The sequence below is a fragment of the Haematobia irritans genome, chromosome 5 (assembly GCF_050003625.1).
Source record: "Haematobia irritans isolate KBUSLIRL chromosome 5, ASM5000362v1, whole genome shotgun sequence".
Classification (NCBI taxonomy): domain Eukaryota; kingdom Metazoa; phylum Arthropoda; class Insecta; order Diptera; family Muscidae; genus Haematobia; species Haematobia irritans.
Genome location: NC_134401.1, coordinates 127,735,061 through 127,761,756, shown reverse-complemented (window position 1 = coordinate 127,761,756; position 26,696 = coordinate 127,735,061). Strand labels below are relative to the sequence as shown.

General features: G+C 33.7%; 1 protein-coding gene across 2 annotated transcripts in view; it reads left to right on the top strand.

Moving 5' to 3' along the window:
• Window positions 1-26,696, top strand: part of LOC142238937 (semaphorin-2A-like) — a 525,466-nt gene that overhangs the window by 208,140 nt on the left and 290,630 nt on the right. For both annotated transcript variants that reach the window (XM_075310669.1, XM_075310668.1), the window contains exon 2: window positions 4,143-5,226. In XM_075310669.1, the coding sequence (XP_075166784.1) occupies window positions 5,025-5,226 (202 nt within the window). In that variant the 5' untranslated portion in view covers window positions 4,143-5,024. The remainder of the gene's footprint in view (window positions 1-4,142; window positions 5,227-26,696) is intronic.

Here is a 26,696-nt window from a genome sequence, read left to right as displayed (position 1 = left end):
CATTTTCATTATAAAGTCGCCACTGCTAAGTCGAAAACGTGTAAAATTACTCCGATTTTCAAATACTTTTAATACATATGTACCGACCGGTAAATCATAAATACACTTTTGCGAAGTTGCCTCAAAATTGGTTCAGATTTAGACTTTCGTTACTTGTTTCAAATAAATTAATTCGAAAATAAATTAAATAAAAAAATCATTTTATTAATTTTTCAGTCAAATCCAAAAATAAACAAAACAACTTAACGGATTAGGAAAATGTTTAATTGCTTCAATGTATTAATTGTCTTTGGTGATTAATATTATCATTTCTATGATTGAAGCAAATCCAATTAAAATTTTATTAAACTATTAATTTTGTGAACAACAATTTTTGTACCCTCCACCATAGGATGGGGGGTATATTAACTTTGTCATTCCGTTTGTAACACATCAAAATATTGCTCTAAGACCCCATAAAGCATATATATTCTGAGTCGTGGTGAAATTCTGAGTTGATCTGAGCATGTCTGTCGGTCCGTCCGTCTGTTGAATTCATGCTAACTTCCGAACGAAACAAGCTATCGACTTGAAACTTGGCACAAGTAGTTGTTATTGATGTCGGATGGTATTGCAAATGGGCCATATCGGTCCACTTTTACGTTTAGCCCCCATATAAACGGACCCCCAAATTTGGCTTGCCGATCATCTAAGAGAAGAAAATTTCATCCGATCAGGCTGAAATTTGGTACATGGTGTTGGTATATGGTCTCTAACAACCACGCAAAAATTGGTCCACATCGGTCCATAATTATATATAGCCCCCATATAAACCGATCCCCAGATTTGGTTTGCGGAGATTCTAAGAGAAGCAAATTTCATCCGATCCGGCTGAAATTTGGTACATGGTGTTAGTATATGGTCTCTAACAACCATGCAAAAATTGGTCCATATCGCTCCATAATTATATATAGCCCCCATATTAACCGATCCCCAGATTTGGCTTGCGGAGCCTCTAAGAGAAGCAAACTTCATCCGATCCGGCTGAAATTTGGTACATGGTGTTAGTATATGGTGTCTAAAAACCATGCAAAAATTGGTCCACATCGCTCCATAATTATATATAGCCCCCATATAAACCGATCCCCAGATTTGGCTTGCGGAGCCTCTAAGAGAAGCAAACTTCATCCGATCCGGCTGAAATTTGGTACATGGTGTTAGTATATGGTGTCTGAAAACCATGCAAAAATTGGTCCACATCGCTCCATAATTATATATAGCCCCCATATAAACCGATCCCCAGATTTGACCTCCGGAGCCTCGTGGAAGAGTAAAATTCAACCGATTCGGTGGAAATTTGGTATGTGGTGTTAATATATGGCCTCAAACACCCATGCAAAAATTGGTCGAAATCAGTCCATAATTATATATAGCCCCCATATAAACCGATCCACAGATTTGACCTCCGGAGCCCCTTGGAAGTACAAAATTCATCCGATCTGGTTGAAATTTGGTACGTGGTCCATATCAGTCCATAATAATATATAGCTCCCCTTATAAACCGATCCCGAGATTTAGTTTTAAACCTCTTGGAGGAGCAAATTTCATCCGAGTCAGTTGAAATTTGGTACATTGTGCTAGTATATGGCCGTTAACAACCATGCAAAAATTGGTCCACATCGATCCATAATTATATATAGCCCCCATATAAACCGATCCCCCGATTTGGCTTGCCGAGCCTCTAAGAGAAGCAAATTTCATCCGATCCGGCTGAAATTTGGTACATGGTGTTGGTATATGGTCTCTAACAACCATGCAAAAATTGGTCCACATCGATCCATAATTATATATAGCCCCCATATAAACCTATCCCCAGATTTAGCTTGCGGAGCCTCTAAGAGAAGAAAATTTCATCCGATCCGGCTGAAATTTGGTACATGGTGTTAGTACCTGGTCTCTAACAACTATGCAAAAATTGGTCCACATCTGCCAATAATGATATATAGCCCCCATATAAACCGATCCCCCGATTTGGCTTGCGGAGCCTATAAGAGAAGCAAATTTCATCCGATCCGGCTGAAATTTGGTACATAGTGTTAGTTTATGGTCTCTACTGACCATGCAGATATTGGTCCACATCGGTCAATAATTATATATAGCCCCCATATATACCGATCCCCAGATGTGAGCTCCGGAGCCCCTTGGAAGAGCAAAATTCAACCGATTGGGTTGAAATTTGGTACGTGATGTTAGTATATGGTATCCAACAACCATGCAGGAAGTGGTTCATATCAATCCATAATCATATATAGCCCCCATATAAACCGATCCCGAGATTTAGTTTTGGAGCCTCTTGGAGGAGCAAATTTCATCCGAGTCATTGTGATAGTATATGGCCGTTAACAACCATGCCTAACTAGGTCCATATCGGTCTACAGTTGTATATAGCCCTCAGATAAATTGATCCTCAATCACACAAAAATTTGTCCATATCAAGTTCACAATTGTATATAGCCCCATATAAGCGACCCCCATATTTCAATTCTGGCTCTCTAGGTACCGGGCAAAAGTCCACATCGATTCGTAATTATTTGTAGACTTACCTATACATACCTTTTTTGTCTAATATATACCACGTATAGACTAACTCACAATTTAGAAAACGATGTTAAGAAGTTTTAAGATACCACAACCCAATTAATTCGATTGTGGATGACAGTCTTTCGTAGAAGTTTCTACGCAATCCATGGAGGAGGGTACATAAGATTCGGCCTGGCCGAACTTACGATCGTATATACTTGTTTTCCTTGTGCTTATGAATTAATTTTCATATATTTCAAACATTTTTCATAATTGTATGCTAGTGATCACAACCAAAGCATCTAGGTATTGGCAAAGTTATTATTTTGCCTCTAAAGTTAAAAGTCACAAACATGCAACACGCAAACCGGATCCCAATATATTCATGTTCAAGGATATTTTGATACACTTGAACAGAGACATCAAGTCCTGAAGCAGCAAAATTTGGTTGTTGTTGTTGTTCCACACAAAGCTAACGAAAATAGATAGGACAGCAAGACAAGCCAGTCAGAAATAACGAATAAACAGACATACAGACAGACAGACAGACAGAAAACCAGCCATACCATGGCACATTCACCGAGGCACAATTCAACATCCGACTTTGAAATTACTCTTCTCATGTTGGCTTTGTTGTTTTGCGTAGTTGTTGCATAAAAATGCTGCATCAGCACCGGTTGTTGTTAGTCGTAGTATCGTACCCTTGAAATATTTTCGCAAACTCACACATTTACATACATACATATCCACACACAAAACCCACATACACACATACACACACTTACGCACCTGTACTTCAAAGCGCCGATTGTATTTTCACGCTGTGTATAATATTCAGAGAAGCTATTGTTGCTATTTCTGTCTAGTAGTGTCTTTGCCGTGAAACAAGATTCAATGTCTGTTGGTGTTATTATCCTGTGTTCATTGGGATATTCTCATTGTAGTTGTTTTTGTTGTTTTTGTAGTAGTAGTAGTTTTGCCGTTTGCTTATGAATGAGTATGATTGTATGTGTATGTGTTTGTATGCGGTCTTTGGTAGTCTATGATGTGTAATGTAGTCGTTGATGTTTCTATACTCTGGCTCTTATTGTTTTTGTTAGTTTTGTGTCCATTTATGATGATGTTGTTGTTTTTTTTTTGTTTTTGTTGTTTCATTTTTGTGCAGCAACATTGAAAACCCAAAGCACTGAGTAAAACAACAATAAAAACATTTCGCTACAAGTTCAGAACAACCATTAAATGGAAATTAAAGAATTGCAATAAATGGACAATGAGAGAAGAGGGTAACTAAAATAAAGAGCATCAAATGAAATGGGGGAGAGTATTTACAGAAGAACAACAAAAACCCATAATATTGAGAGAGTGATAGTTATTTAAGGAATTTTTATATTCTCACAGAGAAGAGGGATATTTTTTAAAATTTCCCTTTGTTAATTGAAGTTTAGTTAGTTTTCTAGAAATATTATAGGGAAATTTCAACCCCATATAAATGTAGACATGCGCTTTACCTTCTACTGCTCTCACATAATTCTATAACGAAGAAAATATTCACCCTCATTTCTTTTATTTTATTCTCTTTGCAGGCAAATTGGTGAACTCACTAATTGAATATTTCCAACGGAATACACCTGCAACAATGGATTTCATATGATGGAGCAATGAATAACAATGAGAACTCTGTATAGCCTAGACTCTCTGGCTCTCTTGGATTTTTGAAAAACTCTCAATTGTTAAGAAATAACGGTAGAAAAGAACACGACTTCATTTAGTCCTCATCGTATCAAGACTACGGGTTCGTGTGTTTATAACGAAATTGGGAGAGCGGCAGTGCGAGTATATTTCGTTAAGGGATTCATATGTTTTGGAAGTTTATTTAATATTAGACTTCGGCTATAACGTTAGTCAGTTCGTAACGGTTAGTGATAGAGATAGCATCACACGGATGCTTAACGGTCGTTTTAACGAGTGAGAATATTTTGAGTTTCAAATTCTTAAGCAATGAAGCAACAACAACTAAATCCTCAAAACAAAAGCACGCGTCCTATAGAGCTTTAATGTAGGAAAAGCAAAATAGAAATTCCAAAACAAAACAGAAACTTAAAGTTTCAAATGAAAATAATTACAAAAAAATAAGTAAAGAAATACAAAACCTTTAATGAAAAGAAGAATATGTGAAAACTAAAATACTAGAAAAAAATTCAAGTACTTAGTATAAAAATAAACAACATTTTGAAAACCAAAAAGCTCAACTAAAAATTTTAATAAAAATATTGAATGAAATATTTTAATTCGACAAAAAATAGTGCAAAATAATTTGTAATCCAAAGTATATAAAATATTGCTCAATCTGAATACAAAAAAAAAATCAGAAAAATCCTAAACATCGATTAGGTGTTTAAGGATCCAACAAAAATCCCCAAAAATAAATATTGAATTTTAATATCGTCAGAAAGGTTTTTATCAAAATGTGCTCAATAACAAAATATCTGAATAAATCGCCGCCCAGGCCATCCTGGGCCCTTGGAATGTTGCTAACACATATGCTGATGGTACTCATACAATTTGTGGATTATGCCCATTCTGATTATGAAAATACCTGGAATTTGTATTATGAACAGCCCTGCTGTATGGGATCTCAAGGAGCCCATCATCTGAAACATCATAAAGGTAAGAGATGAAACATATATAACACGAAAAATAGCCAAATTTTATTCACAAAACCAAAAATTAGAAAAAAAACAAAATTCCCCAACTAACAAAAATCCTTCGTCAATACTTTGGTGTTTCTTAGGTAACTTTTGGTTATTTATTTCACAAAAACAAAATATTTTTAATGGTCTTTCCCTCTCCTATGAAAATTCCTCTATACTTTATATCATACATTATGGTCTAGACTAATGGCTCGTCTGACTCTACACCTAGACTCTAAAGCAGGGTATAAAGGTATACGTTTTTCCTCTCCTCATCGCCACGAAAAAACGATATAAATCTTTAAAGTTTGTTTTTCCCTTTAATTTTGTTTGATTTTCTTAAGGCTGACGTAAAAGTTTTAATAGCCTTTCGTTATTTCCTGTGTGTTTGTAGATTTTTTTTCGGGTTTTTTTCTTTTAGCCAGGGAAAATAGGATTTCATTTTATTTTATATTTTCCGTCTTTTTTTTTTTTTTTGGGTTCTAGGGACGTTATTTTGTGCTTGTTGATTTGACAGCTATTTAAAGGGGGGCAGCTATGCTTGCTGGTGAGTTGCTTATACCTTTTTCGTTCATCGATGTCTATAAAATTCTTAGAAAATTTTGTTTTTGGGGATATTATTTTCTGTTTCGTTTAGGAAAAAAGTTTTGCTTTAGCTAATGAGGATTTTATGTTTGTTAAAGAAAATATTTCCAAGGATTGTTTTCCCATACATGAAAGGGATTAGCCTTAGCGAAATGGCAAAAGTAATTCTATGAAAACCCCTTAAAAAGCGTAAGATGAACATTTTGTTGTGCGACGAAATATGTCTATTTTTAGATTTAATTTTAAATTATCTACCATTGCATTCAAAGTGGTTAAAGGATTTGTCTTAGCTTCTATGTTCGCCAAAAAACACATTAAAAATAGAATTTATTTTGTTTTAAATGTTTTAAATTATTTTGTTTTAATAGCATAGAATTTAGGAAATTTGACATGCCAAACTCAAAAAAAAAAAAAACACAAACGGGTATGAAGGAAAAATTAACTAGGTTAGGTTAAAGTGGCAGCCCGATTAAGATTCAGGCTCACTTAGACTATTCAGTCCATTGTGATACCACCAAAAAAAAAATTAACTAGCTTGTGTTAAAATTACACTAAATTCTATTCCACTTTTGAAAATTTACACAATGACCTGGAATTATTGTTAACTACAATTTAAAAAATTGTTCTAGAATTCTAGAATCGTTGCAGAAAATTTTATTTTATTTTTTGAGATTTTAGTTTCTTTTTGGTATACGAAAAATGTTCGCTTTACCTTATGAGGTATTTGTGTTTTTGTTAAATAAAATTGTTCTAAGGGTTTTCCATACATGGAAGGGATTAGGCTAAAAGAAATAACAAAAGCAATTCTATAACAAGTATATACGGCCGTAAATTCGGCCAGGCCGAAGCTTATGTACCCTCCACCATGGATTGCGTAGAAACTTCCTCTAAACACTGTCCTTGGCTTTTCGATTATGAAATAAAGATATATGAAATGAAATGAAACACTGCCATCCACAATCGAATTACTTGGGTTGCGGTAACACTTGCCGATGGCAAGGTATCATAAAACTTCATAACACCGTAATATATACCACGTAGTCCATACGTGGTATATATTAAACTTAAAAAGGCCGACTAAATACGTATATAATTAAGTTTGTCAAAATTTTCTATAGAAATAAAATTTTGACATTTTCTATAGAAGTAAAATTTGGACAAAATTTTCTATAGAAATAAAATTTTGACAAAATTTTCAAAAGATTTAAAATTTTGCAAACATTCTCTATAGAATTAAAATTTTCTATAGAAATAAAATTTTGCCAAAATTTTCTATAGAAATAAAATTTGACAAAAATTTCTATAGGAATAAAATTTTGACAAAATTTTCTATAGAAATAAAATTTTGCTAGATTATTTTTGGCTCGAGTGGCAACCATGATTATGAACCGATATGGACCAATTTTTGTGTGATTGGGGATCGGCTATATATAACTATAGACCAATATGGACCAATTTTGGCATGGTTAGCGGCCATATACTAACACCACGTTGCAAATTTGAACCGGATCGGCTCCGGAGTTCAAATCTGGGAATCGGTTTATATGGGGGCTATATATAATTATGGACCGATATGGACCAATTTTTGCATGGTTGTTAGAGACCATATACTAATACCGTGTACCAAATTTCAGCCGAATCGGATGAAATTTGCTTCTCTTTGAGGCTCCGCAAGCCAAATCTGGGGATCGGTTTATATGGGGGCTATATATAATTATGAATTTTTGCAAGGTTGTTAAGGACCATATACCAACACCATGTGCCAAATTTCAGCCGGATCGGATGAAATTTGCTTCTCTTTGAGGCTCAACAAGCCAAATCGGCGGTTTATATGTGGGCTATATATAATTATTGACCGATATGGACCAATTTTTACATGGGTGTTAGAGACCATATACTAACACCATGTACCAAATTTTTGCCAGATCGGATGAAATATGCTTCTCTTATAGGCTCTGCAAGCCAAATTTGTGGGTCCGTTTATATGGGGGCTATACGTAAAAGTGGACCGATATGGCCCATTTGCAATACCATCCGACCAACATCAATAACAACTACTTGTGCTAAGTTTCAAGTCGATAGCTTGTTTCGTTCGGAAGTTAGCGTGATTTCAACAGACGGACGGACGGACATGCTCAGATCGACTCAGAATTTCACCACGACCCAGAATATATATACTTTATGGGGTCTTAGAGCAATATTTCGATGTGTTAAAAACGGAATGACAAAGTTAATATACCCCCTATCCTATGGTGGAGGGTATAAAAACCCTTCAAAAAGCGTAGGATCGACATTTTGTTGTGAGTAAAAATTTTCAGGCGAAAAATGTAGGATTATGCGTTCAAGGATTTGGTTTACCTGCTATATTCGAAAAACATTTAAAAATAGAATAATAAAATTTATTTTCATTTTAAAGCCTAAAAAATTAAATTACATAGATTTATACTTTACACCACCATTCAGGGTATTAATTTAGATTTCGAAGAAATTTTGCACACGAAATGTATTTGCCAAAAATCCTAAATCGTTTTAGCCCTTTCCAAGCCTAGTTAAACTGTCTAGGTTTTTATTTGTCACAGGGCAATTCACTAAAAAATATTTTCTTTAAAAATGCATCGCATCAGTCACACCGATTTTGTTATCCTCTCATGTCATCATCCACAGGTGGACGATTCGTGGGTCTATTTAAGTGTGGTTAGATCCGTAATATAATAATAGATCCGAAAAAATAATATATTTTATATTATGATATTATATTATTTATGAGGGTTGATATTATAATTATATTTCATAATTATATTACACTAGAATTTTAACATCCTATCTTACAAATTTTCATATTTAATCGAATGTAATCATTTCAGATTACATCTATTTATTTTTATTCGCATAGCCAGATTTAGCAAAGCCATTTTGCGAAAATATTGAAAGAAATTTTAAATAAAAGAGTGCTTCAAATTTCATTCTCATTTTATTATTATTTTTTTTATAATAAAAAATACGAATGTCTATAATAGTTTATGTTAAAGTCAAAACAAAAATGGTCCCCGAAAAAACCCAGCAAAAAAATTTGGAAGTTCTTCTAAAGGCACAACTTTAAAAGCACTTCCAAAAATGTCCTCCCAAAGATGTTCTTTATATTAACTGCACAGGAAGTTTATTTGAGCCAATTTTTTTATAACTCGCTTTTTTCATATATATAATGGAAAATTTATTTTTATACCCTCCACCATAGGATGGGGGGTATATTAACTTCTTCATTCCGTTTGTAACACATCGCAATATTGCTCTAAGACCCCATAAAGTATATATATTCTGGGTCGTGGTGCAATTCTAAGTCCATCTTAGCATGTCCGTCCGTCCGTCTGTTGAAATCACTCTAACTTCCGAACGAAACAAGCTATCGACTTGAAACTTGGCATAAGTAGTTGTTATTGATGTAGGTCGGATGGTATTGCAAATGGGCCATATCGGACTACTTTTACGTATAGACCCCATATAAACGGACCCAAATATTTGGCTTGCGGAGCTTCTAAGAGAAGCAAATTTCATCCGATCTGGCTGAAATTTGGTACATGGTGTTAGTATATGGTCTCTAGCAAACATGCAAAAATTGGTCGATATCGGGTCATAATTATATATAGCCCCCATATAAACCGATCCCCATATTTGACCTCCGGAGACTCTTAGAGGAGCAAAATTCATTCATGAAATTTGATACGTGGTGTTAGTATATGGTTTCTAACAACCATGCAAAAATTGGTCGATATCGGTCCCTAATTATATATAGCCCCCATATAAACCGATCCCCAGATTTGACCTCCGGAGCCTCTTAGAGGAGCAAAATTCATTCGTGAAATTTGATACGTGGTGTTAGTATATGGTCCCTAACAATCATGCAAAAATTGGTCCAGATCGGTTCATAATTATATATAGCCCTCGTATAAACCGATCCCCATATTTGACCTCCGGAGCCTCTTAGAGGAGCAAAATTCATTCATGAAATTTGATACGTGGTGTTAGTATATGGTTTCTAACAACCATGCAAAAATTGGTCCAGATCGGTTCATAATTATATATAGCCCCCATATAAACCGATCCCCAGATTTGACCTCCGGAGCCTCTTAGAGGAGCAAAATTCATTCATGAAATTTGATACGTGGTGTTAGTATATGGTCCCTAACAATCATGCAAAAATTGGTCCAGATCGGTTCATAATTATATATAGCCCTCGTATAAACCGATCCCCATATTTGACCTCCGGAGCCTCTTAGAGGAGCAAAATTCATTCATGAAATTTGATACGTGGTGTTAGTATATGGTTTCTAACAACCATGCAAAATTTGGTCCAGATCGGTTCATAATTATATATAGCCCCCATATAAACCGATCCCCAGATTTGACCTCCGGAGCCTCTTAGAGGAGCAAAATTCATCCGATCCGGTTGAAATTTGGTACGTGGTGTTAGTATATGGTTTCTAACAACCATGCAAAAATTGGTCCATATCGGTGCCTAATTATATATAGCCCTTATATTAACCGATCTCCAGATTTGCCCTCCGGAGCCTCTTGGAGGAGCATAATTCATCCCATTCGGTTGAAATTTGGTACATAGCACTAGTGTATGGCCTCCAACAGCCATGCAAAAATTGGTCCATATCGCCAAAAAATAATCTAACAAAATTTTATTTCTATAGAAAATTTTGTCAAAATTTTATTTCTATAGAAAATTTTGTCAAAATTTCATTTCTATAGAAAATTTTGTCAAAATTTCATTTCCATAGAAAATTTTGTCAAAATTTCATTTCTATAGAAAAATGTGTCAAAATTTCATTTCTATAGAAAATTTTGTCAAAATTTTATTTCTATAGAAAATTTTGTCAAAATTTCATTTCCATAGAAAATTTTGTCAAACTGAATTATATACTTATTTAATCGTTTTTTTTGTTTAATATATACCCCGTATGGACTAACTTACAATTTAGAAGACGGTTTTAAGATACCATGCCATCGTCAAGTGTTATCGCAACCCAATTAATTCGATTGTGGATGACAGTCTTTAGTAGAAGTTTCTACGCAATCCATGGTGGAGGGTACATAAGATTCGGGCTGGCCAAACTTACGGCTGTATATACTTGTTAAACCTAAAATACTGATATAGTTTCACATCTGAAGAACTAATGCAAAATCTTTGTAGTGAATGCTTAATACGATGATTTCCGCCCCATGACAAGCCCATGTAAAAAACATTGCTTCTGAGCAAAATTTATTCTGCCTTCGGATCCAGAAAAAACATATTCATTGCTGTTTGGCTAATGTTTGTTTTGCTGTGTTGCTTTTATATAAAAGAAGTACCTCAATTTTATTACTTGTATGCTAATCTTTTTGGCCTGAAAATAGATATTGATCTTATTTTAAATCCGTGAGTTTTATGAGGGATCATTCTCCCAGCAAAAAAATTTGGAAGTTCCTTCAAAGGCACAACTTTAAAAGCACTTCCAGACGATGCACTCCCAATGATGTTCTTTATTTTAATTACCCAGGAAGTTCTTTTAATTCATTTTTTTTTTTAACTTGGCTTTTTCATACTTTTAATGGGTAATTTTAATTTTTTTTTTTTTTCATTTTTTTTCAAATAGGTTAAAAACAGAGTAAGAATTCATAAAATGGTACAAATCATTTAAATTTTGTCGAAACAAATGGTAAATCCAATCTGAAAAAATTGTGAATTTTTGAAAATATTTTTGAAAATATTTTGAAATATTTATTTGACAAAATATCACAGAATTTTCTTATATACATCCAAACCATTGAATTCGGATCACACCTAAAGAAGTGATGCAAATTCAGTGCAACGGCTGTTGAAAGGGAGGACTTCCATCCTACACTGAAAAAACAGTGAACCCACCAGGAAGAAAACTTTTGATTCATTTTGGAAAATTTTGAATATTTTTAGAAATTTTTAACTAAACAGTATTACAACCGCTGGCATCGCGCTGATATCACAAAAATAAGTAAATATTTTTCGACAAATTCAAGAAAATTTATTAGACATAAATAATTTTTTTTACTTACTAAAGAAAATTTTGTAGTTTGAAGGAGAAAATTGGAGTTCAAAATTGCAATAATGTCTTTAGTGATATACGAAGTTCATGATGGACGCATTTGTAGTAAAATTTACAAATTTGAAGAAATAATGAACTATTTTATGACAAATACGAATTTAGTAAATCTCTATACATAACTTGTGTATAATATTTTCCCGTCTTTTAATTAATTTAACTAACGTACGCAAAAAATTATTAGAGTAATTGAAACTTTCACCAAATATAATAAGTTCATGAACTAAAATATAGTTAAATTGGCTTTAGTGAAATAGTGAGTTCACTTTTTTTTTTGAGTGTATGACAAGCTCATGTTAAATTCATCGCTTCTGAGTCAATTTGGCACAACTACCGGATCCAAAAAAAAACATTTTCATTACTTTTTCGGCGACGCTTTTTTTTTGCTGGGCTTGGATGTAGGCCCTCTATAAATTGATCTCCTAGTTTTACTATCGCCTGGTTTGAATTAGTTTTTCTTAGACTCCAAACTATTTCAATATGCTCTTTAATTTATTAAAGATTTTCTACAAGATCTGCCAATGCCCCAAGTCTATGGTTATGGGTTTATGAGCTTATTGTAAATTTCCTTTTCTTTAAACATATTTACCGATCAATAATAGCTAAGAACACATTAAAAATTGTTTTTTGAACTTATCTCAATACCAAAACCCTTTCATAAGAAATTACTAAACAGCTGAAGTGGTAAAATAAAAACTGTTTCCAAATCCGCTTAAATTGAAATTATTTTGTTCGAAGATTTTTTCTCTTGTTTATTTTTTGACATAGTACTTGGTTTGCTATTTATTTGCCATCCTTGTTAAGGGATAGTGGAACAAGCTGGGATACCTCAACAGACTTCCATCTGTGTGACCTTTGTGCCTCTCAGCTCCGGACATCATTTCACACAACGAGACATTTTTCGTCTAAACCTTTTCCTGATTCGGTCTCAGTTCTTTGATGGGGGACATAAGCACAACTACCGGATGGTTTGATGCTCTGATTGTCTTTGTAGCGAAAGAGCTCTGTCCCTATTTCGTAGACAAAAGAAAGTAAAACATTTATGTCTTTGTCATTATGTAAAGGATTTTCTTCTCCATTCCATTTGGCGAAGGGTGGGGATGGTTAAGTAAACTTTTTTTCTCAGTCTCTCTTTTATGCTTTTAACTTTTACCCACCCCATCCCCCTTCGTCTATCTTTAGTTTGCAGTTTTGTTTATGTCGTTGGTCCTTCATTATTTTGATTTTATACGAGTGCCTGAGTGTATGTGTATGTATGTATGGCTGTGTGAATATGTGTTTGTAGCTATGCCTTTCTCTAGTTCACGTTCTGTAGAAGTTTGTACAATTTTGTACTTATTGTCGCCTTTTTTGTATTGTTGCTATTATCCTTGCTTTGTTATTGCCGCTGCTGTTGCTGCTATTGTTGTTGTCACATTTATGTTTTTGTTTTGCTTTAATTTCGCTGTTTTACTCGTTGTATCTTGTTAGGCATTATTATTGTTTGGGCTTAAGTGCGGCTTAAAGGCCACAAATTGAAAGGATAACATCGTCGGCTCAAGCAGTAACAGTGCCTTGTGAAATTAGGCATACGATATTTAAAAGAATTAAAGTGCAAAGAGAAAATCTCAAATATTTATTTAAAGGAAAGACATTTTTGGAATAAGCTTTGAAAAAAGAAATGGTAGATATTTTGTATTTAAATTGAATTTAAGTGGATGGAGATCTATATAGTAATCAATAAATGAATAAATTTGTAGTTTAAGCGAAAAAAAGTGAATTCACCACGATTAGAAATTTATGTTTGTTTTAGAAAAATTTAAATAAAATATATTATTATATAAAGTTGAAGAAAAACTATTCAACATAAGAAATATTTGTAGTTTTTTAAGAAAAGTTTGTATTTCAAAGAAAAAAAAAATTGGAACTAATGTTTAAAACAATATCTTTATTTTCATACAAAGATCCAGACTTCCAAATTTTAAAATTAAAAAAAAATTAAGTAAACTTTAGTAAGTTTAGAAAATTATGCATATTTTTTTTGAGAAATTCAAATTTATTAAAAATTTTTAATTCGATTTTTAATGAATATTTGATTTATAACAATCAAGAAATTTTCATGAACTACACAGAAAAAAATTTCACGAAATTTTTTCAAATAAAAATTTTAATTGAGTTTTAAAAACTATTCAATTAAAAATTTAATTGATTCAACAATTTTTTTTAAATTGAAACAAAAGTCAATCACAAATATTAATAGTATCAATTAATTTTTTAATTTATACTATCATATCTGTGTTTGAAGACATTTCAATTAAAAAATTAATTGGATCAATTAATTTCGTGATTGAATCAGAAAAAAATTTTCTGTGTGTAGAATAATGTTTAATTGGATGTAGAAATTTTCATTGTTATTTTTAAGGATTTTCTTTTTTTTGACCGTATATTTTTTTATGTGAGAGTATATAAGAGTAAACCAAATTTTATCATATCGGATAATTTCATTGAATTTTGAATTCTTGATGTTAAATTTCGAGATTTTTATTTGGATCCAATTTGGTTTTTGGTATTGATTTGAAGCAAAGATAAGGCGCCCTTGAAAAAAAAAATACATTTTGTAGGAAGCTATATACTTTCTAGGCTATTTAAATTTAAACTTGGCATACATAACTCATTAAACGAGTTTTTACTCCTTTTTTGGGAAGCGCAAGTAAATATTAATTTAGAAATTAGAACAAATACTTCAAAGTATAATAAATATATACGTTTTCTAAATTAAACCAAATATGCGGAATTCTCAAAGTAATATTTAAGGCATTATTATTTTTAATCCAAAAATTCAATATCTCAGTTAATTTAACAATGTTTTCGGTAAATTAAATATGTTTTTCTTTACTTTAAGGAAAATTTGCCTTAGTTGAAAGACATATTACTTAAAGGATGGACGAATTTGTTTAATTTAAACAAAATGTTGTTTAAATTGCCTGCATAAAATTCAGGTTGCATCATTTTTCATATTAGGCAAATATTTTTTCATATTTAATGAGATATGGGTTAAAGAAGTATTTCATACAACGTTTTTTGAGTATTTCGAATTAGCAAATTAAAGGCCATATAAAAAAAACTCACTGATAGTTCATAGCAATTTTGAAATATTATTGTTACTCTATTCCGACTAAAATCTTATTGGAATTGCATATTTGCTGAGATAAAAATATTAGAATTATCTATTGTTCAAAATATTGCAAAACTTTTTCCTTCGCTCAAAAAAGGTGAACCCTATATTTCACTAAAGACGATTTTTTTTTTCTTCTTTTAGTTGATGGAATTATTACGTTCTAAGAAAGTTTCCATGACTTTAATCATTTTCTGCACGGATGAAAAAGGCTGTTTTTCATATGTTTGGCTATAAACATTATATGTTTGGAACACAAATTTTTAAACACAATATTTTTGAGTGCAAGCATATAATGTTCATAAACTAGCATAACATGTTTGGGACATATATGTTAATATGTTAGAACATATTATGTTTGGGACATAAAATGTTTGTAAATATAATATGCTTGGATGCAAACATATATTAATTTAGAAATAGCCTATAAACATATATGTGTTTAGTAGCTTGGAGCGCTATTTAACAGGGAGCGATATTGAATTAAGTTGGTGGTTGTTGCTTGTTATTACAAAATTACCATTTTATTTTTCCTTGGGCAATTGATTAGCTACTTCTTTGATCCTTACAAACTGTGTGGTCCGCTGTTCGAATCCCCGTCCGGCAAAAGGTAAAATAAAAATAAATCATAAAATTGAATAATTTCTTCTAAAATGTTTGTATTAGAGAAAAAGGTGCTAAGAACTAAAAAATCTCGTGGAAGTGAGTAAGATTTCGGGGACTATACAATTGGGCAGAAACAAAATATGTTTGGGAGTATATGTTACATATGTTATGTTACGAAAATATGTTTGGGAGTATATGTTACAGAAGCGATTTTTTGTGAGCGTGTGCCTAACTTAGTTAAATTAACTAAAACAGAGGAAAAAATTATACACAAATGAAGCAACTAAATTCGTGTCTCCCACAAAATAGTTCAAAATTTCTTAAATTTTGTAAATTTTACCAATAATGCGGCCATCATGAACTTCGCATGGTACTAAAGACATTTGTGCAATTTTTAATTCCAATTTTTTCCTTCAAACTACGAAATTTTCTTTAATAAGTGCAAATAATAATTTTGTCCAATAAATTTTCTTGAATTTGTCGAAAATTATTTAGTTATTTTTGTGAAATGGGCGTGACATCTGCGCTTCAAATACAGTTTAGTCCCAAATTTCTAAAATTAACTAATGCGCAGTGTACCTTTAAAGATACATCCAATAATTAACGTGCTGTAGCCGAAATTCGAATCAAATGGACTTTATTATATTTTTATTAGTTAGAGAAGACATATTTACACTACCCAGATTTTTTACCAACATAACTTTTGTCTCTGCTAATTAATTTACTCAGATGTAACAAAACATATTTTTATACCCTGCGCCACTCTGTGGAAGAGGGTATTATAAGTTAGTGCATATGTTTGCAACACCCAGAAGGAGACGAGATAGACACATGGTGTCTTTTGCAAAAATGCTCAGGGTGGGCTCCTGAGTCGATATAGCCATGTTCGTCTGTCCGTCTGTGCGTGAACAAATTTTTGTAATCAAAGTCTAGGTCGCAGTTTTAGTCCAATCGACTTCAAATTTGGCACAAGCTCAGAATAGAACCCTATTGATTTTAGAAGAAATCGGTTCAGATTTAGATATATCTCTCATATATATATTTCGCCCGATATGGACTTATATGGCCCCAGAAGCCATAGTTTTACCCCAATTTGGTTGAAATTTTGCACTAGGAGTACAATTAGTAGTGTAGTCAAGTGTGCCAAATTTTATTGAAATCGGTTCAGATTTAGATATAGCTCCCATATATATCGTTCGCCCGATTTAAACTCATATGACCACAGTGGCTAATCTTTTACTCCGATTTAATTGAAATTATGCACAGGTAGTAGAATTAGCATTGTAGCTATGCGTGCCAAATTTGGTTGAAATCGGTTTAGATTTAGATACAGCTCCCATATATAGCTTTCGCCCGATTTACACTCATATGACCACAGAGGCCAATTTTTAACTCCGCTTTAGTTGAAATTTTGCACAGGGAGAGAAATTAGCATTGTAGCTATCCGTGCCAAATTTGGTTGAAATCAGTTCAGATTTAGATATAGCTCCCATATATATATATATATATTTCGCCCGATATGGACTTATATGGCCCCAGATGCCAGAGTTTTACCCCAATTTGGTTGAAATTTTGCACAAGAAGAACAATCAGTACTATAATCAAGTGTGCCAAATTTTATTGATATCGGTTCAGATTTAGATATAGCTCCCATATATATCTTTCGCCCGATGTGTACTAATACGGTTCCAGAAGCCAGAGTTTTACCCCAATTTGGTTGAAATTTTGCACTAGGAGTACAATTAGTGGTGTAGTCAAGTGTGCCAAAGTTTATTGAAATCGGTTCAGATTTGGATATATCTCCTATATATAGCTTTCGCCCGATTTACGCTCATATGACCACAGAGGCCAATTTTTAACTCCGATTTAGTTGAAATTTTGCACAGGGAGTAGAATTAGCATTGTAGCTATGCGTGCCAAATTTGGTTGACATCGGTTCAGATTTAGATATAGCTCCCATATATATGTTTCTCTGATTTCGACAAAAATGGTCAAAATACCAACATTTTCTTTGTTAAATCGCCACTGCTTAGTTGAAAAGTTGTAAAAATGACTCTAATTTTCCTAAATTTCTAATACATATATATCGAGCGATAAATCATAAATAAACTTTTGCGAAGTTTCCTTAAAATTGCTACAAATTTAAATGTTTACCATATTTTTTTACTAACATTGTGTTCCACCATAGTGCATTAGCCGACTTAAATCTTGAGTCTATAGATTTTGTAGAAGTCTATCAAATTCTGTCCAGATCGAGTGATATGTAAATGTATGTATTTGGGATCGAAAATTTAGATCTGCAAAGTGGTGCAGGGTATAATATAGTCGGCCTCGCCCGACTTTAGACTTTCCTTACTTGTTTGAAATAGCCTTAGGATGTTCTAAGTGCAACAAACTCGATTTCATAGTATTCGGACAAAATTTTAAAACTTTAGAATTATTTTCTGGTTGTATCTTAAAAAATAAAGTGTACGTTGAGGGGTTAAGAAGTTGTACAAGATCGTGAAGACTTTCCTTTCCATGGAATGGCTCCCTAAAGTACAAATTTACCCCAGCAAGTACCGGCCTCTTCCGTCCACTTTTACCACAAAAAGAAGAAGGACCTACTATTGGTAAATGTTAGCATGTACGCCTTGCATTCAAAGGGCTGGGGGTTCAATTGAAGTTTCACCGAGCAATTTTCAACGGTGGTTTAACCCTTCTCGGTAATGCTGGTACCATTTCTGCTTCTCTAAAGTCGTTTCACCATAATGTGAAATCCCGTTCGAAGTCGGGCAGCACTCGTTGACAGAATACTACTGAATACTAATGAGCCTAAAATATTGGGCTGCCACTGTACATAACCTATCCTTAGGTCGATACAAACAGAGCTAGTCCAATTCCAGTCCTGGTTTGCATCTTTTTCCCGTAGGGTAATTTTTCATATAATTTTTTTTTTTGATATGTCAGGGATTTTTTGGGTGCATAAACTGCCTTATTTTCAGTTTAAACATCAGAATTTATTTGACCTTTCCCTTTGCAAGCCTGAATGAACAAACGTAGCACCGATCTAGCCAAAAGATTTGTCGTGCCCAAATTACGTACAGACTTGCACATAGTTTTTCAAATTACCTGATATCCCAGCTTCCATAAAAACTTTCAACCTGCTGTCTGCCTATACGATATGCACCTGAACGTGTGTATAGGCACGTTGAATCTCGCTAAATCCATATTTGCCGAAGAAGGGAAAGAACCATCATCCATTCCTGCATAATGATGATGTTCGTCGCAATTCGAACCCGAATAATTATATTTGCTTCCAATTATTGCCAATTGTGCTCATGTCAAAATAGACAAGTCGAGGTTTTGGCTGCTATAAAAAAATATTGACCAAAAGTTCGTACAATATCGTCACAAAATATCTCATGTAAAATATGTCTGACAGACAGATGTATGACAGATAGTCTTATGTTAGAATTTCATCTGGAACAAAAATATTTTGTTGTGTTATAAACAGAATGTCAAACTCTTTACTATAAAAAAAAATTTACTATTCTTATAGAGGTAAATAGGATACGAGATTGACAAGTGAGCAGTTATTGATTCCATTTTCAAAATCTATGCATGATTGTGAAAAAATGCTACAGATAAGATACTTCAAATATTTGTTCGGCTAGACAATATCTTTTGACCGAACTCCAAATTATGACTTGATGGCTAATTTTTGGGTGAATCAGGATACTCGGTCGTGCTTTACACTATACCTCATATACACTTTTTTTGGGTAAAATTTATAATTTCTGGGCGAATCAGTATACTCGCCTAGGCTTTACTCTATACCCCATATACGCCTTGTTGATTACAATTTCTTACTACAATTTTAAATGTTTTGAAAAAAGTGACAAATAGATAAGATGATATATTCTCTCTCAGGATATCCTGATGGAGAACATAATGCACTCATTTTGTACTACACATATACTTGTACGAATGCTATCCTAACCACAAACATTAAAAACAACCCTCATATATATACAATGTGGTTTAAGCAACTGAATTTAGATAACAACTTTTTAAGTACTACCTTCACAAAACCATTACCATCTTCTGTAACAATGCCACCATCTAACACCACCACTATCGTTAAAACATCATCTCTATCATCTCTTCAATTTTTGTTTCCTCACGCCATCATCCCCCAATAGCTATTTGCACTTCTTTTGTTAGCCTCATCTTCAAATACCTTTATAACTTCAATTATTTTGCCACTTTACCTAAACTATTGATATTTTAAGAACGACAATGACAAGGGTTTATGTCTTTTTTCATCGTCGTCGTCTTCGTCGTCATTGTCTTCTTCCTCTTTTCTTTTAGCCATAAAGTTTTTTTTTCTTTCGTCATTTTTTCTCCTATTGATAATGGCCGTCTGGTCTAGTCTACCCTCGTCCTTCGAAATGCCTTGTGGCATCAATAGTATCTCAGTATTATTATTATTCATTGATTTGTTATTTTTTCATTATTTTTGTATTTGGGATGAAGCATAAAGTAAAAGGCGGCTATGATATAAAAAAAGATGAGGGAAAATCGCTCAAACTTTTCCCCGCTTTTATAGTGAAAATTAAAAAGAATTTTCTTTTTAGACTTTACTTCCTGCAAGAACTTTAAGATTTCAGTTTTTTTTTTCAATTTATTTAAAAGAAAAGTCAGTGGAACACTTGGAAAAAAATTTTAAGCATATCTCAAGATTTTGTTGTAAGCGGGGAGATAAATACGCAAATATTTTTTTATTTATTAAAAATTGAAAACCATAATAAATTATGATAATATATGGGGAAGATGAAAACAACAAAGGTTTCCGACTTTAATTTGCAAAAATGTTCGGGAGTGAACTATTGGCTTATATCTGTCTGTATTGGGGTCGAACATTCCATGAACAGAGAATGAAGCCGATGATTTTAACCGCTGCCGATTATATAATGTCAGTCGAAGCCGCTGCCGAATATGTCGACTTAACTTTTGACTCAAATTAAGTCGCCAATTGATCAAAAATATTTATTTAAAAAAAATATATATATATATATAACATATATATTAAAAATTGTTGTATTTTTGTCAAAACTTTGAACCTTCCAACCACAATTAATCAATGTCAAGCTACTATAATAAGTTTGCAGAGATTTAGCTCATAGAATATACAAATATATGTCGGCTTATAATAAACAAATTTATGTCAGCTTAGCCTTCAAGCCACCTCCGCCGGAGTCAAAAATTTAGTGTCAGCTTCCGCCGACAAAAATGGGTAGCCTTCATTCTCTGTCCAAGAACCACCCAGCAAAAAAAGCGTCGCCAAAAAAGTAATGAAAATGTTCTTTTTGGATCCGGAAGTGGTGCATAATTGACGCAGAAGCGATGAATTTAACATGGGCTTGTCATAGGACGGAAGTCCTCCATTTCAACAGCCGTTGCACTGAGTTTGCATCACTTATTTAGGTGTAATCCGAATTCAGTCTTTTGGATGTAAATTAAAAAATTCTGTTATATTTTTTCAAATAAATAATTTTTATAATTTTTTATAATTTTTAATGGATTCTAACGCTTGTTGGAAACGTTTGACCTCAAATATTTTCAAAATTTCACAATTTTGTGGCATTGAATTTAGCATTTTTTTCGACAAAATTTAAACGATTTGTACCATTTTATGAATTCATATTCTGTTTTTAACCTATTTGAAACAAAAAAGTTAAAATTACCTATTAAAAGTATAAACAAATCAAGTTATAAAAAATTGAATCAAAAGAACTTCCTGGGTAGTTGAAATAAAGAACATCAATGGAGAGCATCTTCTGGAAGTGCTTTTAAAGTTGTGCCTTTGGAAGAACTTCCAAAATTTTTTGCTGGGCATCTGTCTCAAGTCAGAAGCTCACAGTCATCTGGGGTAAACACTTGGTAGTTTTTTAGATCCAACCTTAATCTATGCCTCAAGAGCAGATAATGAAGACGACCCATTTTTTTCGGAGGCGGCTGACACTAAATTTTTGCCTCCGGAGGCGGCGGCTTGACGGCTAAGCCGATATAAATTTGTCCATTCGGCGGCGGACAATTATCCATTATAAAATCAATTTGAAGTAATTCGAATAGTAATGAGATTAGTTGTACACTCAATCTTACAATCAAATTTACATTTCGTTAAAATGTTCTGAGCTAAACTATTATAGCAGCTTGAAATTGATTGATTGTGGTTGGAAGATTCGACATTTTGGTAAAAACTATGACAATTTTTTTTCTGATTTAAATCGATATTTTTGATTAATTGGCAGCTAAATTTGAGTCGAGATGAGCCGACATATTCGGCGGCGGCGTCGACTGGTAAAAAATGGTCGGCGGTGACTGAAATCAGCAGCGCGACTCGGCGGCTTCATTCTCTGCTCAGGAGTAAGAGTTCAAAGCATTGAGATCCGGAGATTTTGGTGTCCATTGTGCAGTAGAAATGAAGCAAGAAACCTCTTTTTTATGTTAAACCACTCTTGGTTGGCATATGCTGAGTGCGATGGTGTTAAGTCGTGTTGGAATGTCCATTATCTGCAGCCGAAATGTTTGTGTGCCCAGGGTTTCTATGTTCTCTTTAAGAATTTTTTCCGATATTTCGACGAATAAAGGCGGAGAGCGATCAACGGTTGTTATGGGGTCGACACCATTACCATCGGCAGCACTTGAATTCAGGTGGCCGACCGAAGGTGTCCATTTTCAGTCGACCTCTTTGGCAAGTAAAGCAGATCATTTTCTTCCTTTACAAACTGCTGAATTTGGAATGAATTCTCGAAAAAGTCGGTAAGTGGCCATTTACGTGCAAGCGAGGCAACTTCTTGGCTCTTTCCAGTCTAACTTTTTTGTGTATCGAGTATGAGGTATGACACTTTTTTAAATTTAATGTCTTTAGTCCCATTTCTTTTATAGCCTCCACCATAGGATGGGGGCATATTAACTTTGTCATTCCCTTTGTAACACATCGAAATATTGCTCTAAGACCCCGTAAAGTATATATTCTGGGTCGTGGGGAAATTCTGAGTCGATCTAAGCACACGCAGAGAAGGAATATGATCACCTCAAACATGTTTCAAGAGCAAAATGTTATTTTTGGATGGTGACCATGTACCATTTTTGTCGCAAAAATTTTGTTTTCTCGCTATACATAACATGCTTGCCGAAATCATATACATAATTTCCGAGAAAATAACATGGGTGCGATAAACATGTTAAATGGTCACCATCCGAAAATAACATTTTGCTCTTGAAATATGTTTGAGATGATCATATTCCTTCTCTGAGTGCATGTCCGTCCGTCCGTCCGTCTGTTGAAATCACTCTAACTTCCGAACGAAACAAGCTATCGACTTGAAACTTAGAGCAAGTAGTTGCTAATAATGTAGGTCGGATTGCAAATGGGCCATATCGGTCCACTTTTACGTATAGCCCTCATATAAACGGAAATTTGGTGTTAGTATATGGTCTCTAACAAACACGCAAAAATTGGTCCATATCGGCCCATAATTATATATAGCCCCCATATAAACAGATCCCCAGATTTGATCTCCGCAGTCTCATGGACGAGCAAAATTCATCCGATCCGTCTGAAATTTGGTACATGGTGTTACTATATGGTCTCTAACAACCATGCAAAAATTGGTCCACATCGGTCCATAATTATATATAGCTCCCATATAAACCCATCCCCACATTTGGCTTGCGGAGCCTCTAAGAGAAGAAAATTTCATCCAATTCGGCTGAAATTTGGTACATGGTGCTAGCGTATTGTCCCTAATGACCATGCAAAAATTGATCCACATCGGTCAATAATTATATATAGCCCTCATATAAACCGATCCCCAGATTTGACCTCCGGAGCCTCTTGGAAGACCAAAATTCATCTGATTCAGTTGATATTTGGTACGTGGTGTCAATAGATGGCCTCAAACACCCATGCAAAAATTGGTCGAAAGCGGTCCATTATTATATATAGCCCCCATATAAACCGATCCCCAGATTTGAACTCAGGAGCCCCTAGGAAGAGCAAAATTCATCCGATTCGGTTGAAATTTGGTACGTGATGTTAGTATATGGTATCCAACAACCATGCAGGAATTGGTTCATATCAGTCCATAATTATATATAGCCCCCATGTAAACCGATCCCCAGATTTGAACTCCGGTGCCTTTTGGAAAAGCAAAATTCATCCGATCTGGTTGAAATTTGGTACGTGGTGGTAGTATATGATATTTAACAATCATGCCAAAAGTGGTCCATATCAGTCCATAATCATATATAGCCCCCATATAAACCGATCCCGAGATTTGGTTTTGGAGTCTCTTGGAGGAGCAAATTTCATGTGAGTCAGTTGAAATTTGATACATTGTGGTAGTATATGGCCGTTAACAACCATGTCTAACTAGGTCTATATCGGTCTATAGTTATATATAGCCCTCAGATAAATCGATCCCCAATCACATAAAGATAGTTCCATATCAACTGCATAATTGTATATAGCCCCTATATAAGCGACCCCCATATTTCAACTATGGCTCCCTACGTACCGTGCAAAAGTCCATATCGATACGTAATTATTTGTAGACTTACATACACATACCTTTTTTGTCTAATATATACCACGTATGGACTAACTCACAATTTAGAAAACGATGTTAAGAAGTTTTAAGATAACACAACCCAAGTAAATCGATTGTGGATGACAGTCTTTCGTAGAAGTTTCTACGCTATCCATGGTGGAGGGTACATAAGATTCGGCCTGGCCGAACTTACGGCCATATATAATTGTTTAAAATTAATGTCTTTAGTCCAAGCCCCGTTTTCCATATGTGTTCCATCGCAATATGTTAACCTTAAGTTTTCTACAAAAAAAGTGAACTCTCTATTTCACTAAAGCCAATTTAACTTTATTTTAGTTCATAGAAATATTATGTTTGGAGAAAGTTTTCTTTACTCTAATATTTTTTTGTGTACGTTAGTTAAATTAACTAAACCCGAGGAAAAAAATATACTCAAATGAAGCATAAAGATTAACTAAATTCGTGTCTTCCACAAAATAGTTCAGAATTTCTTTAAATTTGTAAATTTTACCAAAAATGCGTCCATCGTGAACTTCGTATGTCACTAAAGACATTCTTGCAATTTTGAACTCCAATTTTTTTCTTCAAACTACAAAGTTTTCTTTAACAAGTGAAAAAACTTAGTTATGTCTAATAAATTTTCTTGTATTTGTCGAAAAATATTTACTTATTTTTATGACATCGGCGTGATGCCAACGTTTGTAATACTGTTTAGTTAAAATTTTCTACATATATTCAAAATTTTCTAAAATTAAGCGAAAGTTTTCTTCCTGGTGGGTTCACTGTTTTTTCAGTGTGGCCTTCACTTTTCGGATCATTTCTGACGTTGTTTTTTCGTCCACTTTTAGGATACAATACATCACTGCTAGTATGACGGTAACGAGCAATGGTACCAGAAACAAAATATTTTTTTCGCATTTAAGTACTGGAGGCCTGTAACGATAGCCACTTTTAGTTTTTCCAGCCAAATATATGAACATCAAACTATCACGCTTGAATTTCGCCACGTATTACTTTATTTGTGAATGCAAGAGATCAAAATTCTTTTATAAGCTTGTGAATAATAAAACGACAGGTCGCTGGAATAAATCTATTAGCTGTTGAGAAATGATAGTAACCTTGGTAGTAACTGGTTTGAATACATATCAGCCACACTGTAAAGGCATGCTTCCAATTTAGAGAACAAATATTCTCTGTAGTTATGGCTTTCATGCTCCTCGTCCCGCTATGAGGAATTTTCAACATAGGAAGGCATCATCATGTTGACTTCGGTATTTGATTTCCATCTCAATACTTCCGTCTTTGCTTCTTGAAGTTTTCAAACGAATTTTTTCAGCCTTAAAATGTGGTGGAATTGGAAGATTTTATCACAAAACTGTCTAAGTTCCATAAAGTATCGAGAAAACTGAAAATTTCGGGTACGATAGACCTGCAAGGGGTCTCTCCCTCTCTCTCTTGGTCTCTCTTGATTCTATCAGAAAAACTCCAACTCTTCATAAAATGTGAAGAAAACTGAAAATATCTAGTCTTCAACGCTACATCTCCTTCTAGATGTCCTGTTAATTTCAATTAAATGTACTTAAATTCAATAAAATCAAAGAAATTAGAGTTTCATGGTTACTTTTGAAGAAAATGGGACTAAGAGAAAGTCCCGAATTCAAGTGCAAATGTCCAAAAACTGAAGCACTTCATTGCAACATATATTTATGACCGTTGTGAGCTCTTGATTTCTGTCAATAATTCCTTCCAGTGTAACTGAAAAAGCTTCACGTATTTTTGTAACTGGTTATAAGTTCACTTTGACGGAAACCACAAAAAATTCGCGTAAAAATTAAAAACTTTTACTTTTTTATTCAAAAACCGCCAAAGTTCCAAAAAATGTGAAGAAAACTGAAAATATCAAGTCTTCACATCGGACCTTCATTTCTCTCTAGATTTCGTATTAGTTTCAATAAAATCCAAGAAGTTAGAGTATCGAAGTTACTTTTGGAGAAAATAAGACTAAGGGCCTCCTTTTAAGTCCAAATGTCCAAAAACTGAAGCATTGCAACATACATTTTATGACCATTCGGAGTTCTTAATTTCTTTCAATATCTCCAATATTTCTTTCCAGTGTAATTCGAAGTACTTCACCTATTTTTGTAGCTGGTTTAAGTTCACGGTTTGACGGAAACCAGAAGAAAATCGCGAAAAAATTAAAAACTTTTACTTCGTATGGTGTTGTCCAATGTTTGGCATTCTTGTATATTGTTGCTTCTCTTTTCATTTGGGGTTTTCCATCTTTTGGGAGATTTTCTTTTGCTTTTGTTTTTTTTTGTTATTAAGCTTTAATTAGTTTTCAAGTGTTGTTTTTATGAAGTTTCCGGCTTTCTAGGGTTGT